Source organism: Mauremys mutica, chromosome 13 (assembly GCF_020497125.1).
Source record: "Mauremys mutica isolate MM-2020 ecotype Southern chromosome 13, ASM2049712v1, whole genome shotgun sequence".
Lineage (NCBI taxonomy): Eukaryota > Metazoa > Chordata > Testudines > Geoemydidae > Mauremys > Mauremys mutica.
Genome location: NC_059084.1, coordinates 18958188 through 18976406, shown reverse-complemented (window position 1 = coordinate 18976406; position 18219 = coordinate 18958188). Strand labels below are relative to the sequence as shown.

The 18219-nt window shown below is 47.1% G+C and overlaps 1 protein-coding gene across 2 annotated transcripts in view; it reads right to left on the bottom strand.

Moving 5' to 3' along the window:
- HNF4A (hepatocyte nuclear factor 4 alpha) overlaps positions 1 to 18219 on the bottom strand; it is a 69188-nt gene that overhangs the window by 17055 nt on the left and 33914 nt on the right. The window contains exons 1-4 of one of the 2 annotated variants that reach the window (XM_044985457.1): positions 16784 to 16998; positions 7943 to 8117; positions 4794 to 4888; positions 1272 to 1378 (exon numbers count right to left, since the gene is read on the bottom strand). In XM_044985457.1, the coding sequence (XP_044841392.1) occupies positions 1272 to 1378; positions 4794 to 4888; positions 7943 to 8117; positions 16784 to 16904 (498 nt within the window). In that variant the 5' untranslated portion in view covers positions 16905 to 16998. Of the gene's footprint in view, positions 1 to 1271; positions 1379 to 4793; positions 4889 to 7942; positions 8118 to 16783; positions 16999 to 18219 lie in introns of those variants that run through there. The other variant, XM_044985458.1, reaches the window with a different exon arrangement.

Sequence of the window (18219 nt, the reverse complement as noted above, 5' to 3'; positions counted from 1 at the left end):
TGTGCTTACGGCGACCAAGTCTGAGATGGGCTGGGTGATGCATGGTCTTGTAAGATGACCTTCCTTGCATTGCAGTGGTAATGGTTTGAATGGTTTCCTTGCGTTATGTCACTGGATTTAAGGCTGCACAGCTGGATATTGCCAGTGCTTTCGATTCAGGCTGTCTGATGGCGAGGAGATTGTGTGAAATGCTTTCTGACCTGGAGGCCTGATAGGAACATCCCTAGTGTTTGCCTTTCTTGGAATTCTGGGGCTCAGTTTATCCCAGACAAAGTCAATTTTTTAAGCCTATGGCTATTTATTCAAATTCTTAAACAAATTTGCTTCCTCTTCCTGGGCCCCTTTCTGTGAATATTCTAGCAAATGAGTGTCCTGGCAGGAATGTTTACAGAAACAAAGAATTTTAAGCAAACGTTGGTGAAAATATTTGCATAAAGCAAACCTTGAATTCATAATCACAAGTAGTTGCACCGGAAGCCTGATTCCAAGATTTATTCTTGTCTAAACAGGGAATAGAAACATACCATATGACCTACGCACCAGATGGTTTAAGAACATAAGAATGGCCATACTGGGTCCATCTAACCCAGTATCATCTAACCCATCAGACCATCTAACCCAGTAACCTGTGTCTGACAGTGGCTGGATACTTCAAAGGGCCTGAACAGAATAGGGCAATTTTGAATGATCCTTCCCCTTTTGTCCAGTTCTAGCTTCTCACAGTTGGAGATCTATGGACACTTGAGCATGGGGTTGCGTCCCTGACAATCTTGACTAATAGCCACTGATGGACCTATCCTCCATGAACTTCTCTAATTGTTTTTTGAACCCAGTTATACTTTTGGCTGACACAACGTCCCCTGGCAACGAGTTCCACAGGTTGACGGTGCATTGTGTGAAGTGCTTCCTTTTTTATTTATTTTAATTCTGCTGCCTATAATCTTGTTGAGTGAGAGTCAGCATGGCTCCATTGACTTCAGTGAAGCTTCACCACCTTACGTCAGCTGAGGATGTGGCCTTTCGTGTCCAGTCAACATAGCTGAAATGTCAAGTACTTGCAGCAACCCTGTTCACAGATCAGCTCCAGACCAACAATTATACCATGAACGGTTTCAAGTAACAGCCACCTTTGAGAAAAATGGTGTTCAGTCTGCAGATAAGTAACAATCCCCCACCCCGCCCCAGGCGGTAACCCTAGCATCAGTGATGGATTATTCACCTGGCTCTACTGAAAACTTTGCACCTGATGCGTTAGAAGAAAGAAGAGGTACCTGTTGTGCAAGGACTTCTGCCTGCAGTAAGACGTTGATGGAAGGCAAGCTGCTGTCTTCATAGCTGGATCGCCGGGTGCTGATTCGATCACGTTCGTTCTGTACAGCTGCAAGGAAGGATTTGGGGTCAGCTAAAGCTCAGTCAGGAATGTGTTTACCAAACGCCCTCACATGCCGTTGGTGTTACCTTTACACACTAAATCCTCGGCTTTCCTTAGCCAAGGTTTCACAGCTACACAGTGTGGGAGGCAGGCCAGGATGCGGCTGAATCAAGTTTTAAACATGAGGAGCCTGATTTTCAAACATCGGTGACCAAAATGTAGCGCATAATTCAACATTTGGGCTCTCCTGGGTGCCTAAAACATCTGAGTACTGAGCTATTTTGGAGTATAAGTGCTTGAGCCAATGCTCATTGAGATCAATGGAAAGCCCCCCAGTGACTCATGGGTAGTGGAGCTGCTCCCAAGTGCAGAAATGGGTGTCTTCACTTGGTCCCATGCTATAGTGCCAGTTTTTTAAAGGAACCTCTTAAGCCATGCATGAAAAATGTCCATGTGCCTTGTTAACACTCACAACCCTCCCCCCACCCATGACTTGTGACAACTGTCCATCATGCACCCAGCTATTCAATCTGTACACACAAAAGCTGGGTGCAAATTATTTTGTGGACATAACTTCGGAAGCCTTTGAAAATGTGACCAATACGGCTTTGCCTTCATGCAGCATAGAGATGTACAATCGTGTTTTGGGGAACCACCTGTATGCTACAATGATAAAGGAAACAATGATGGTGTGACGACAAATAGTTACTGTGCATCTTGCAGCGACTATTGCTAGAGTATCTAAGCTCTCAGTTAGGTATGACACAGAATATCTGAGACTGAAGAGTCTCTCTCATACATCTCCCTGGTTGGTTTGTTCCTCTGAAGGGCTTAGGCTGGAAGTCTAAGGGGTGTCCGCTGCTGTTGGAGCAATAATGCTGAGGAGGTGAATTCCAGTATCTGCTGAAAGGCACATGTGCTGATTGTGACCCATGGTAGGCAAACTATGCTGGAAGAGATACAGTCATCCGAGCAATCTGCTAGAAGAGGCTATCGATCCACTGTATCACCAAAATCACTGCACAATGCTTGTGGCTCCCTGGATTTATATTTTCTGAATGTATAATTCAGTCTGATAAAAAGCAATAACTGGGCTCGGCTGAAATAAAAGCCCTGCAGTCAGCAGCTGTAAATAGGAGCTCTCAAGGTTACGTTGCTCATTATCAGTGGCCAGGCCCCGGGTTCAGTCACACCAGGATGTTTTCTAAATGTTTGCTCAGTATTAGCTGGTCATGGACCTAATGTAACTTCTATTGAATATTAACAGACACAAGCAGAGCTTCGAGCACAAGATGAGTAGGCTCTAAAGAGAGAGGATTCCTCTGTCCTTCAGGCAAAATTAAGGCAAGCTCTTGGCAATGTCTAGTCCCTATTAGTATGGGGAGAAATGTTCCTCATGGAAGGCAGGGTTAGGGTGTTCTCAAAGAGCCCATGTTTTGCCTGCAGCAGCTTGAGGTGTCTGTTATCCTGGGAGGTTGCTTTATTCAACAGGCTGAGGGCAGAGAGGACACAAGCTGGAATCAGGAGAACTTTGGGTTTTAAGTTGTGACAAATTCATCTCTGATGTTACGCCACTGACTGGCCCATCATGTCTGTGTTACAGATGCAGGAAACACTGCAGAGGCCCCAAAGGTAGCTGTGCAGGGAGCATGTGGAGCAAAGCGAGGCTGTGGTGAGTAGCCACACCTGGCAGTGGATATTTTGATGACCATTCACACATTTTACTGGGGGTGAATTATCAGCACTTTCCACCAGGGTCTTTCTTAAAGGTGGAAATGCACCATTTTGGAGTGGACATTTTGCCATTGTCTGTGTATAGAGCGACATTAATCTCTGTGCAGAAGGCCAACATGGGATCTATGCGCCACTTGGGATTAAGTGGGAGTTAAGTGGTACATGGGCCTTTTGCTGGTTCCCTCAGTATGCCCCACACTGTGCATAATTCTCTGGGTACTAATGAAAATTTTGAGCAAAAATGAATAAAGTTTTGCTTTTTGGTAAACTTGTGAAAAGGCACTTCTCTCAGTGTGTAAAATGTCCCTGGTTATTTGTTCCTTATGTAAAAGCCACCAGCACTTCTTCAGGATAAAAAAATATAGCAGGCAATTCATTCAGAAATGCCCTTTATTGAAAATAGCCCTTTGCACCAATCCCTATTCAGGGCAGGAGGATCAAGAGTTTTCAAACTTTGCCATGACATAAAAAATTATTGGCCAGTGTTTTGAAAAACAAAAATGTCTGTCTCCTCCAAATGGAGACCCTCATGTTCCCTCATCAGCAGAATAAGTTCAGTGCCAAAGAGCAAGGACTAGTGACTCATCCCAGAAAGAAGCATATACAAAACACTACTGAGGTCTTGTCTACACGGGAAAGTTTTACTAGTTATACAGCTATACAAGTATAACTCCCTTTGTGGATACTTTTATTCCACTACAGAAGTACCCTTTTTTGGTTTAGCTTCCCAAGTGACATAAGCTAAACCAAAGATTTACTGGAATAAGAGTGTCCACACAGGGATTTAGAGCAGTATAACTATATTGATTTAAAGTCACACTTTAGGCTTGGTTTAAACTTAAAACTTATATTGGCATAAATGTGTCAGTCAGGGGTGTGAAAAAAACCACACCCCAAGCAACAAAACTCCTCTTGTTGGTGTACACTGTGTCTACACTAGGTGGCTATGCCAGTATAGGCTCTGTAGTATTCTACTGAAACAATTCTCCATTGCAGAGAAGGCCTTAAGTAGTTGGCAATCAACTAGGTAACCTATCCTCTAGTTTAGGGCACAGGCCAAATGAGGAAAGGCCAAAAAGTCTGCTGGGCCCTGTGGGACGCACTGGTGGTTACTCAATTCCCAGTGACTACTCACTGGACTCCAGAATGATCAGATACTCCAGGGGAAGAGAACTTGCAGCCAACCCCGACCCCCTCAAAAATAATTGCTATAAAGTGAGAGACAGCTGATTTCACACTGATCAGACCTGATGTGATTCGTGCACTCAGGGTCTTAATTACGTGGCGATCTTCTCGGTATCCAAACTAACGGGCTCTGAAGCTTGGTGCTTTTGCCAACATTATGCAGCTTTTCTAAATGCTTCAGCGATATTGGTCCTATACACGTGTATACAGCTACACTGGATGTGCAAGTGCAAGGTAGGTGTGCGTGTCAGAGGGAGGGAGGGAGTGGCTGCCTGTAAATATTTTGTGTGTCTGTGAGTGCAAGTAGATGGTGGTGCGCAGGTTGGAGTCTGTAGCATCTTGGCGTGTCTCTGGAAGTGTACATAATTGGATTGGTATTTGTGTGAAGTTGTGTGTAGGTGTCTGTCGTTGGCAGGGTAGAGGCGCCCAAACCGGCTGTGTAATTGGTGTCACACCCAACCAGTGGCTGACATTAGAACAGACAGAGCACGTGGTCACCTACCTTCTTTCTTCATCCCTGCTCGAAAGCACTTTTTTAGCCTGCAGTATCGACACTGGTTTCTTTTGTCCTTATCTACCACACACTGCCTGTTAAACCTGGGGAGGAGAAAAGGGGGTGAGCAGCTGCAACAGCCTAGATCCTAAGGAGAGAGCAACCCACAGGGGCCCTGTGCTCTGAGACACAAAACCAGAGCAGAGCCCCCGACCCTGAGGAAAGAACACTGACGCTGGGCCCTTACAGGGCTGCTTTAATATCAGGCTCTCAATTAACCTACTATTCCCCCAGGAACTGAGGAAGAATTATCGCAGCTAAGGCAGCGCAGGAAAATTTAGGAATTCGGACACACAACTCCCATTAATTTCTGTGGCAGCCAAGAAACTTGCCTAAGGTTGCAGAGCAAGGTAATGGCAGAGGTGGGAATACGAGCCAGGAGTCCAGACGTCTAGCCCTTTTCTCTGACCACCAGACAAAGGTTGATCAAGATGGGGGTTACACCCCCCAGCAGGGTCACACACAAGCGACAGGGGGGTCAGAACCAACCTGCCCTCCTATACTGCTAAATGAGTGGGGGGTCCCCAGTAGAACACAGCTAGGTAGGAGGGAGATCCTGGAGGACGGGTGGTCTGGTATGGAATATGTTGAGAATCACTGCGCTACAGTCCCTCCCAGAGTTAGGCTTAGAATCCAGACATCCTGACCCCCAGGTTCCCGCCCTTTATCACCACACAACACTGCACTAAAGCTCAAACAGACCCATCTCCCTGTATAACCCCCAATCTTCACTGAGCCGAACCACAGCAACTTCTTCTTTCCCTGTTGCTATATCCAGGTCCATGACACTCCCTTGTTTCCCTTGTTTATGGCTCTAGTGTGTAGCACAGTGTCAATAGCCGTTTGCAGTACAGATTTTATTGGCACTTCTCATGCTCGCTATATAGTTTTCAGCTGGCTGATCACGTCAGCTTACTAAACCTGTGAGTATGGCGTGTAGGGGGACCCAAGGACACAGGGCCCCCGCCATGTCAGTTGTTTAGCTTTTGAGAGCGCTGTTTTCATTGTGTTCCATTAAAGCCCCTATTTTCCAGGATAGGTGCCTAGTGGTAGCCTTCTAAGTCCATGTTTAGGCACCTAAACAAGTGGCCTTGTTTTCCAAACTGCTGAGTGTGTCACCGTGACCACCTGAGTCAGTGGCAGCTGCTGGATGCTCAGCACTTTGGAAAATCAGGCCACTTATTTAGATGTCTAAGTATGGATGCAGAGCCGGTGTAACCACTAGGCGAACTAGGCGGCCTCCTAGGATGCCAAGATTTGGGGGCACCAAAAAGCGGTGCCACAATTTTTTTTTTACACTACTGTATTCATTTTTGAAAGTTCATAGTAAGCAACGCTCCAGGGGGAGAGGAGGGAAGGCGGGGGGCGGGGAGGGCGGGTACAAGATGGAAGTTTCGCCTAGGGCACAAAATATCCTTGCACTGGCCCTGTATGGATGCAAGAGTCTAACATTAGGCACCCATTTTTTAAAAGCTTAGCCCTAGGCTCCAAGCTACCCTTCAGATTACACCTCTGTCACACATCGGGGGCTCCTCTCTGCTCCACACTGCCATGCACATTCCCCAGCCAGCTTCCCCGAGATCTAGGATACCATTTTCAAAAGCACCTCAGTCTCATTTTCAAAAGGGACTTTGAGGCCTCGTTGACTTTCAGTGAAACTTAGGCAGCCACGGGCCAGAATTGTAAAGGGTTTTAGGTGCCTATGGTCGCCATGGGGGCACCACAGACATTTTAAAAGCTGCAGTTTGGGTGCCGCCTAAACCCCGCGGTGCCCACATTTCTGCTTGTCGGCATTTTCAAGACAGCCTAAGTGCTGCTGCTGCCCCACAGCTAACAAGCTGCTCAGAGCCGCAGCTCAAACTGAAACCCCAGAGGCCTCTAAGCAGAATTCTCAAACTTGGTGGGGGGATGCCTGACTTGTCAGTAGGGCCCCATCCCATAGGCATGCTCTGAGCATGCCTAAGACCTGATGCCTGCTACCCCCTAAGCAGGAGGGCTGGCTGCAGGTGGTGGGGGAAGCTCAGCATCTGCACACAGGACAGCCAGGGTCACAGATATACAGGGCGAGAGTGAGTGAGGTATTGAACATGAACAGGAGCCAGAGAGAGGTGGTACTGGCTGCTAGGCCTTGGGCTATCTAGGCTTAGGTGCATAACTCCAGGAGAGGGTTCACAGCTGGGATTCCCAGGCAGAAGGAGGTGTTTATCTCTGGCCCATCAGCCAGGTGCACCAGCTCAACCACGTAGACCCCCTAAGTCCCTCTCCTCTCTCCAGCAGTTCACTCCTGGCTTGGTTAGGCAGCTCCCTGCTCAGCTGGCCAGCTTCTACTTTCTTAGGTGCTTGACTATCCCTACGCACTCTATAGGGAGCCTCGGCGGCATGGAGCTACCTCACTCCGGGCTGAAAATTCCACCAGGAACGGGCTGCCAAGAGGTTAAGCGTAGCTCTGCTCAGCTGAGCAATGCCGACGTCCCTTTAAAAATCTGAACACCCCCACACCTGAGTGCCTAAGTCACTTTTAAAAATAGGCCGTAGGCTTCTACAATTATTTCGGTGCTTTTGGAAATTTTACCCCAGACCAGACTCTGCTGGGATTGATGCAGGAGTAATATCCCAATGGCCTGTTGCACTGCCCCGCACGGAGGGATGGGAACTCAGCACCACACCTGCCCGTCAGACTAGGAGTGTGGTGGAGGCGAGGTGTTCAGCCCCCGGCAGTAGGAAACATTCTATCTTGCTTTGCAATGACGGCTCCTCTCAGCCTCTCTCCCCAGCCCAGCAGGGGTGAGGGTGTTAAAGAGAAAGTGTGCTTAGCCCCATAGAATGAGGCCATCATTCCCTGCTACTCTCAAGTGACCGCTGGCTTGAAGCCAGTGAGGAGCTCTGCTGGGAGCTGTGTCCAGCCCTCCTCAGCTGGAGGGACAGGTCAGTACTGTGAGATGTGGGGTAAAGGGAGACAACAGGGAATAGTGACCCCAAGTTTTGGGGGATTCTCAGTGCAGTTCCTGGTAGACTCGTTCCCCCTCTTGTCTATGGCACATGGCCTGCTCCAGCTGGAGCCTTGCACAGCACGATGCCCTGGTGCCCTCAGTCCATACCTGCAGGAGTACATGTGGTTCTTCCTGACGCTTCTCCTGAAGAAGCCTTTGCAGCCATCACAGCTGGAGGCCCCATAGTGCTTCCCCGTGGCACGGTCCCCGCAGATGGCACACAGTGCGCTCACCCCAATGCTGTTGGAGGCGCTGAGGTTTGTCGCGTCTGATGGAGACGTGTCTACGTTGGGAAGGACAAAGAGAAGGAGACAATGAAGAGTCAGAGAAGCTGCTCTTTACCCAAGGAGGCAGGAGGTAACCAGGGGGACCCTGTGGCATGCACGTACACACACACAGGGATGCTGGAACAATTTGTATCATGGGGGTGTTGAGAGCCATTGAATCAGACTGTAAACCTTGTACATAATGGAAAATTCTTCAAGCCTTGGGGTGCAGCAGCATCTCTAGTTACTGCACCTATGCATGCACACACACACACACGCATGCACGTACTGGGGGTGCTCGGCTCCTTGGAAAATCTGGCCCTGGGATCAAAATGTTCCAACTTGGATTCCTAATGTTAGGCACCCAAATAAGTGGCCTGAGTTTCTAAGAAGCAGGACACTTACAGCTCCCATGGACTTCAGTTAGGGGGTTGGGTGCTCAGTACCCCTTAAAATCAGACCACCCAATGGCTCAGTTTAAGGGGGACAGTAAATACTTCATGTTTGGAAAGTGCATCAAGACCCTGTGATGAAAGTCACTGCACACATAGTGTGATTAGCATTCAAACAGTCTGGAATCCAGACACAGCCTCAAACTTCGTGGCAACACAGCTCACAGCTAGCACTGCACAGAGCCAATATTCACTGGGGATTTTCACATTTCACTTTCTGTTTTGTGGTGCTGACCACAACCCCTTGAATTGCCCCTGGAAGCAGACAGCTAGCCAGGGCTGTGCTTGGAGAGCAGGTGTCATGTGCTCAGTGTAGGCCACCCAATTTAATAGGGAGGCAGCTGCATTCTGCACTGGTTTTAGCCTTCAAAGAGCTCAGACTAGCCCTAGATAGTAATTGTGATGTTTGCATAAGAGCCTCTTGGCCAGCTGCTGATGGAAAAATACCTTATGGGCCACTGTTTCCAACTGGCAGTCCAGAAGCAGCAATTAATCCAAAAGGTCTCTGAGGGCATCAACCATCTTGGTGGACCGTGTGGACAAACTCCCTCAAATGCAGCCTCAGCCCACTGCTCTAAATGCTTCTTCCTGTCAACAGGCACCACACCTGGGTTGTCAGGATAGGCCACAGCCAGTTCACTTTCATGATGATCCCTAGCGCAGTCAGACACAGATTGGGCTGTCCTTACTGAGGTGAAGGAGCCCTTTCCCACATGATGATCCCCATTGACTTGTGTGAGTCAGTGCTCCCCCCACCTGAGCAAAGGTTGCGCACTCCAGCCCAGAAAGAGAGAGCTGAGACTGTAGAACTTGGGAGACAGATCTGGGCATCCTTGAGTCTCTGAGAACATTACACCTCAAGCCACCATCTGGGAATAAGGACAACCCAGGGAATTACAGACCAGATACCTTAGCTTCGGTACCCAGAAAGATAATGGAGCAAATAATCAAACAATCAGTTTGTAAGCACTTTGAAGATAATAAGGTGAAAAGTAACAGTCAACATGGGTTTGTCAAACCAACCTAATATCCTTCTTTGACAGAGTAACAAGCCTTGCGTATGGGGGGGAAGCAGTAGGTGTGATATATCTCAACTTTAGTAGAACTTTTTATCTTACATGACCTTCCCATAAACAAACTAGGAAGATATAACCTAGACAAACATACTATAAAGTCAGTGCTTAACTGGTTGGAAAACCGTACTCAGAGAGTAGCTATCATTGGTTCATAGTCAAGCTGGAAGGGCATATTGATTGGGGTCCTGCAGGGAACTGTTCTGGATCTGGTTCAATTCAATATCATCACAAATGGTTTGGATGGTAATAGAGAGAGTACACTTATAAAGTTTGAAGATGATACCAAGCTAGGAGGGTTTGCAAGTGCTTTGGAGAACAGGATTGAAATTCAAAATGATCTTGACAAACTGGGGAAATTGTCTGACATAAACAGAATGAAATACAATAAGGACAAATGCAAGGTACTCCACTTAGGAAGGGACAATCAATTGCACATATAAAAAAGTAGGAAATAACTGCCTAGGAAAAAGGATTTGGGGCATTATAGTGGATCACATACTAAATATGTGTCAACAATGTAATACTGTCACAAAAAAATCAAACATCATTCTGGGATGTATTAGCAGGAGCGTTGTAAGCAAGACAAAAGAAGTAACTCTACACTCTATTCAGCAGTGATAAGGCCTCAACTTGAGTACTGTGTCCAGTTCTGAGCACCACACTTTGGGAAAGATGTGGACAAATTGGAGAAAGTCCAGAGGAGAGCAACAAAAATGATTAAAGATCTAGAAAACATGACCTATGAGGAAAGATTGAAAAAATTGGGGTTATTTAGTCTGGAGAAGAGAAGATTGAGGCAGGACATGATAACATTCTTCAAGTTCATGAAAGATTGTTATAAAAAGGAGGGTGGCCAATTGTTCTCCCTATCCACTGAGGACAGGACAAGAAGCAATGGGCTTAAATTGCAGGGAGGGAGATTTAGGTTGGACATTATGAAAAACTTCCTAGCTGTAAGGATAATTAAGCACTGGAACAAATTACCTAGGGAGGTTGTGGATAGAGCCCTGCGCAGATACAAATTTATATCTGCGGACGCGGATATCCACGGATATAAATCGGTATCCGCGGAAACGCAGGGCTCTCCCGGGAACTGCAGGGGCGAAAGGAGCAGAATGTGGGGCTGCTGCTCCCAGGAGCCAGCGCCCTGTGCCAGTGGCTCCTTCAGTGCAGCTGTACCATCCCCCAACCCTGCCCCCAGCCCTGTCCTCCGGCGTGGCTGTATGGACCCCAGAAAAGAGATGCAGTGATGCAGACAGCTGCATGGAAGGGATGGGAGTGGGGCTGGGGGCAGAACAGCCACACAGGAGGAGCTGCTGGCGCTGCCTCCTGGGCGAGGTGGCCCCACATTCTGCTCATTTTGCTGCTGAGTTCCCGGGAGAGCCCTGCGGTTCCGCAGATACTGATTTATATCCACAGATAACAGATATAAATTTGTATCCGCGCAGGGCTCTAGTTGTGGAATCTCCTTCATTGGAGGTTTTTGTGAGCAGGTTAGTCAGGGCTGGTCTAGAGAATACTGAGTCCTGCCTCAATACAAGGGACTGGACTAGATGACCTATCAAGGTCTCTTCCAGTCTGACATTTCTATGATTTCTATGATATCATCTCCCCCAGGAGCTTTGCATAAACATTGACTGGGAAGGATGGAGCCAACCAAACCTTAAGGCTGATGGCATCGAATGCTGCTAACCCTGTAACTGTGACTGACACCTCCATGTGTCATGTATCAGCACAGATACCTTTGTCTTCCTCAATGGAAATGCCAGATGAAAATTATTTACTGATTCCAGATGGCCATAGAAACAGAGAAATGAGTCTGCTGGTCTTCAGATTTCGACTGGTCCCACTGCTGTACTGACACTGACACTGATAGAGGCCAGTAGGAATTAGCAGAGCCCATGAGAAAACCCTAGAAAGCTACCTGAAGGATTCCAATGGCGACTGCTGGACTTTCTATCGGGGCTCTAGTAAGCCATCATCAACTATCCATGGTGAGTGACATGGTCTCTGCAAAGCAAAAACTCCGGGGGCGTAAACTAAAAATGAACTGGAATCCTGAAAAAGGTTTGAATGAACCTCTGCCTTGCACATGACAGATACTGGATCTCATGGGGCCTGGGGGTCAAACCCATTCTTGGGGTAACTCCACTGGCTTCCTCGGGCTTGCACTATGAATGAATCTCTGCCCTAACCCCCACGAAGAATCTGTCTGGTCTGAGAGGAAGAAACCCAATATTCTACCCACCATTTCCTTTCCTGTTGTGAAGGGATGTATAGACCTCACACAGGCTCTGGCAGGAAGAGGGTTAACACTCTCTCTGTATAGGCCACAGCTGCCTCAGTGCAGAGATCCACCTGGGAGCAAGGCTGGGCAAATTAGGCCTTTCCCCAGCACATGTTAAGAGGGCTGAGCACGGAAGGGCTGGGGCTGGCAGTAGGAGCCAGAATCCTGGGGCGGAGAGGAGGGTAGGACAATGCTGCTGGCAAAGCTCTGTTGCTGTAGGGTTCATTTAGAGGCCAGGCTGAAGGAGCCTCGTGAGCCCTTTGTTTAAAGCCCTGCTTGTGGGAAGTTTCTTTTGTTTGACTGTTTGTTTAACTAGGCTCCAGAGAGGCTAGAGAACTGGACTGCTACAGCCTAGGAAATTGTTCCCCTGATCCACTGCATAGAGAGATGCATACAGGCACCAAAACATCTCTTCACTCATCTCTGAATAAGGGCTTGTCTGTGAGGGGAAGTTATACTGGTATAAACTGGGGTGTGAATTTAAAGCACTAGAGTTCCATTTCCCACATGGCCACTCTTATTCTGCTCCCAAAGGGCCTTTCTCTGGTTTGGCTTATGTCACTTTGGAAGCTGTTCAAACTCAGCAGAAGCCTATTTCAGAATAAGAGTGTCTACATGGGGGAGTTATACTGGTATAACCAGAGTGGTTTAGTTAGATCGCTATAATTATACTGATATAACTGGGCAAATCTCCCATACAGACAAACCCTAAGGCCTTGGGTCTGCTCAATCCATCCTCTGCAACAGCAGCAGCAGCTGAGGCTGGGTGGGAAGGGGGATTCTGTCTGGATGTAAGCTTTCTAAGTGGCTGTTGTCCAGTCCAGCAGGCTGTGTTTGCATCTTGCCAGGATTGAGAGGACCATACTGAATTTACACAGAACAGAGAAAATTGCAGCCCCCGCCCCCCCAATCTCTAGCAGGGAAAGGTGACCGTTCGGAGCATGCAATGTCCCCTGCCCCCTGGATCAAGGTATATGCTGGGGGCTGTAGTATCAGCCTGCACTGCCATGTTAATGATGAGAAATTTGCAGCTGGTATGAGCTCTCCTGTGGTGGGCTAATGAGGTGTTTTTTTTACACTCCCTTCCTGTCCTTCCCTGCAGCCTTTGTCCCCTTTACAGGCTTCCATCTCTGACTCTAATTCCAGATCACCCTCCTGATTTTCGATATCACCCAAGAACTTGCTCCTTCTCTGAGCTCATATCTACCGGTCCTCATGCATTCTGCCCTTCTGGGCTTTGTTCCCTCTCGTTGATACTCTGGATTTTAGGGGTCGCTTTCATAGTTGTGCTGCCCCATCTGGCACCTGCCCCCTGAGTGAGTGAGCCATGTCTCGTTAGCTTTCAGCTAGTAGCTTCTGTGATGCTTTGCAGGAAGGCTGCTGCCTACAAACATGCCTCCTCTTGGTGTGACAGTTCACAGGGTCTCAGACAGTCAGAGATGAAATCATGTCAGAAAAATGAGTATATGTCAATTTCCTCCAAATATATATAACATAAAACAAAGATATGGAATCAGAGAAGAAAAACATCAGAGATTGCTGCACACAATCACCTCATTATTTATTACATGAATGAAGTAGTCCCCAGAGACCCCAATCAGGGATCAGGGCCCCTTTGTGCTGGGCCTGTACATACACACATAACAAAAACAGTCCCTACCCCAAAAAGCTTACTGTCTTACAGTCTCCTGTTCTCACTGGCTGGAAACGGAAACGGAATTATTTGCTGATGGATAATTTTCAAACTATTATTATTTGTATAGTGTCAGAAACTTAAATGACTGTCCTCTCTCCCTGGCTGTCCCAACAATGCCTGTTTAATGGGGATTAGTCAGAAGTTAGGACAAAGAAGATGAAAAAGCTAATTCCTTTTTAAAGTCAGGGAACTAATAACACTGAAAATGATCTAACACTTGTATAGCAATTTTTATCCTGACCAATCCCAAAGCATTTTCCAAAACTAGAAGCACCAAAACTATAAAAAGGTATGAACTGCATCTACCATTGAAATGCAGCCACCTCTGGAATGGAACATAATGTCTGTTTAACAGCACACAGGAACACTTCACAGAAGTTTTGGATCAGAAATGTAGAGGACTGTGTCCAATGCAAAAATAAAACAAAACAGAACAACAACAAAACAGAAGAGGTGGGTTATTTAGGTAGGCAGATTGTGGGTGCCTGAGTGGGAATTTTGCCAGAATCGGAGTTAACCTTTTTAAAGATGTAGACCACTGGTTCTCAACCAGGGGTATACGTACTCCTGGGGGTATATCAACTCATCTAGCTATTTGCCTAGTTTTACAACAGGCTACATAAAAAGCACTAGTGAAGTCAGTGCAAACTAAAATGTCATACAATGACTTGTTCATACAGCTCTATATACTATACACTCAAATGTCAGTACAATATTTATATTCCAGTTGATTTATTTTATAATTATATGGTAAAAATGAGAAAGTCAGCAATTTTTCAGTAATAGTGTGCTGTATTTTGTATTTTTATGTCTGATTTTTAAATGAGATGAAATTTGGGGTTACGCAACACAAAGCAGACTCCTGAAAGGAGTACAGTAGTCTGGAAAGATTGAGAGCCACTGACGTAGACTTTCACTTAAATCTTCTCCATTATAGCTCAAAGGCCCCAAAGTATCACATATCAAGAAGAGGGAAGCTGTTCAGATGAATTGGCTGGGTTACTAGCAGAGTGTTTCTAGGGCATTTTTCCTACTGGGCCTGAACACACAAACTTCTTGGAAGAGAAAAGTTGGAGGAAATGAAGCTGATACTCTCCTCTTCTCCCCACAGGGCCTGTTGCAAGGTGATCACCTTTGCTACAGTTGATAAAATCAGAGCTGTCCCTGTAGAATTTGTCAGCCATTTCTGCTAAAACCATATTTAAGCAAACTCGGTACAGATAGTGTCTACTCTGGCCCTACAAAGCTTCAACAGCTTTCTAGGCCTTAGAGGTTGTGATGACTCCCCACAGATGAGAGGGTTCAATACATTAGATGCAGGGCCAGCTGTACCTTTTTTGCCACCCACCCCACCCAAAAAAAAGCTGGCCGACGAACTTAGAATGTGCTGCTCCAGGCTTCTGCTTCCTCAGCTGGTGCCTGGAGCCGGCCCTGCTTTGATGACTGGCACAAGGGCCACGCGAGGGGCTTTAAGCTTAGTAGTAAAGCTTAGGCCCAGCTTACTGACCTCTCTGCAAGTCAACTGGTTCCACACAATTCAAGGAGATGAAGCGTGAAGGCGGCTGCCTCTCCGTGCATCCCACCACCCCGTGTCCCCTGAACTCTCCAAGCCAAATCGCTCAGCGTGCCAAGGTGCCAATGTGGGACCAAGACCCCAAACAAGGGCTGGAGGAGTTACAGCAGATGAGAGATATTTCAGGGCCATGGAGTTAATTTCCATAGCATAACCCATTATGTTCTCTCTCTCACCCATTCTGCCCCTAACGAGCCCCTTGGCAGAGGCTGGGGGATTTAATAAGTCTTTCCCACCTCTAGAAAATCTGACAGCGTTCTTAGCCAAGCTGCTTGAGGCAGCACTGGAGAGGGGAGCTCTGCGTACTGGGACTTGATGCACTGAACAGCCTTGATGCAGTTAGTGGTAGTTACAGTCTATGCCCCACTTCAGGCAGATTACACCCACCACTCAGGTCTGCTCCCTCTGGGTTCATATGCTCTGGAGATGCTGACCCCATGGAGTGCTGAGCAGAGGGACAATATACACGGGGAGCCCAACTCTATAGAGATGGTTTGTGGCAGGAGAAGTTCTCTCTTGCAGCCACACTGAGACTAGATCAGTGACAGGGTTCTGTAAGTAAAAGCTGTTTCTGTCTCCATAGCAGGCTTGTGTTAAGGGAGCTGACCAAGGTGCAGGGATGTTATTCTGGTAACCCTGGGAGCTAGTTAGTTGCTTTCTGCAGCATACTTAGCTTAGCGATTAACCCAGTATTTAGAGAGGACTTGGGGGGACCCAGAGAGGAATTTTCATTGATTGTGTCTCTGAGTGTCTAATAAAAAGGAATCCTCACAAGTTCCAAAATATAACCAGTGGGACAATGTTGCAAATCTTGATAGAATTGTGATTCTCCCCAGGGTGTGTGGGTGAAAGTGCCCTTTTATCACAGCTATAAGACACGGATACTATTTCCAGTTAAAGGACTGAACCTTCCGCTCAGAGCCCCACATATGTTTCAATTCACACCAATTATGCCATGCAACAGGGTTCAAGCTAGCTACGGTCAGCCTGTTGTAAAGAGAAATGTCATGCAACCTGTGCACATGAACAGCTTCTCTCTATGTGGAGGTATTACAATCTGTGTGGTGTGATGCACTGAAACCTTCTGGGGCTTTCATTCTACTTCACTGCTAGGGGGGCTGCTCTCTGTCCAGGGTCACTATCCCAGCTTCGGGCTTCACAGTATTTCTATCAAGCCATGGAAAGCTCCTTACTTGGAAGCCCTGCCTTGCAAGGAGGTAAAGAACCACCCTTCTCCTTTTCCTTGGGTTAGGGACTTGTAAGAGACAGTCGCTGTCAGCTCGGGCTCCCAGTCCCTCTGCTGTGTCTGCCAGGGCCAGACGTTGAGCAGGAAAATTCTGTTCTGTTCAGGTTCTTTCCATTGCCTTGGTATCTGAGTTAATGTCATTTGATCAGTTCAAGTGGCGTGTTAGTGAAACAGAAACCCTTCTCTACAGGAGCAGGAAAAGTCCCCCTCCGACTTGGTGCTTCAGCTCCCCGTGTGCCCTCTGCACCAGCTACATGCCTGTTGCCAGATGACCTGTGCTCCCGAAGGCACTGGCTGGCTCTACCACCAACCCCACCTTCGACTGGTGAAAGCAAACCCAGAGGCAGACTTACCGTTGCCCATGGCCAGCACCTGCATGTTCTCAAACTCCAGAGTGGTGTAAGCTGGGTCCAAAGCTGCGCTATAATCTGCCATCTCCATGTCTATCAGGGCTTTGGAGAGACGCATTATCATCAGCAAACACGGGCCAGATTGCAGCGATTCCCTCGTCGGAGGTTATTGGCCCCTCAGCCTCCGGCTGCCTTCACTGCGTCCCCTATCTGTTGTCTTTTATTTCAGATATTTCTCTGAAAGGATTTGCTGAGCTTCAAGGCCTATACTCCCTAGAGGGGTGGAGGCAAGAGGCGGGGGGTGAGGGGGGTTAATCTTTAATCATCTCACCCACTGGTGAACGCTAAGCTGGATGGTTGGTTGTTTTTTTTTTTTTGGTGGGGCAGCAGCGATTTTGTTGACTGTTTATTATTGAATCTACATGCACTTTGCTGATTTCAGCTTCTGGGCACATGCCGGGGAGGCAGCACTTAGAGAGAGGAGCATTCTCCATGAGTGAAGTACATTCGCTGGGCTATTGAGCTTGATGCTTAATTGTTATTATTGGTCTTAATTTTAGCTGAAGTGTAAGAACTTGGAAAAACCCGTCGTGGAGAACAAAGTTCTTGCCCTGTTCCCTCCCCTTCAATATCCTCCGGCTTTCTCCCCTTCTCGTCCCCCACACCCTTTTCTCTAGCGCGCTTTCATTTCACAGAAGGTCACTCTAACCGGAATTGCCATTTACACACGGTAACAACGTGAGACTTTCATTTTACTTCTCTATAAACCGAGTTTTACAGGGCCAGAGCTCACTATAAACACCTCTCGCTCCATGGCCCTTCCCAACAGCTTTCAGGGACAGATTTTCTGAAGAGCCAGGCATGCAAAGGTACATGGCAAATGTGAGCATAAGTGTGACTCTGGGTGCATTTTCAGTGCACGGTGGATCAGGCATAAAATTGCACTGACTTTTTTTTTTTTTGTGCCTAACATTTTTGAAAAATCTCACCCCGGAAGAGCAGCTCATTTTCCTGTATTTGATTTTCAAGGGCCAATCTGAAAAATCTGCCCTGTGTGTTTATATTTTAAAAATCCCCCCAGGCATTTTACAATACAACAGAACTTTATTCTGCAGGGTGTCTTTCTTATATACTGTAGCACGCAACACATGCTGTAGAGTTAAGTCCTGATCCAAAGCCCATTGAAATCAATGGGAGATTTCTATTAACTTCCATGGGCTTTGGAGCAGACCTTCAAACAATACAGGACAGTAAGAATGTACATTACAAATGTCAGAAAACAGAGCTTTTTCTTTTTCTGAGCTCCTGGTTTCATCTGCTGCATGTGGGCTTTACGAGATGCCAGTTTATCCAGTGTGTGGCAGTGGTTTGCACTGGGAAGGTTTTATATAATCCACTGTAATTTCCATTGCACAACACCACAAGATCAACAAGTGGAA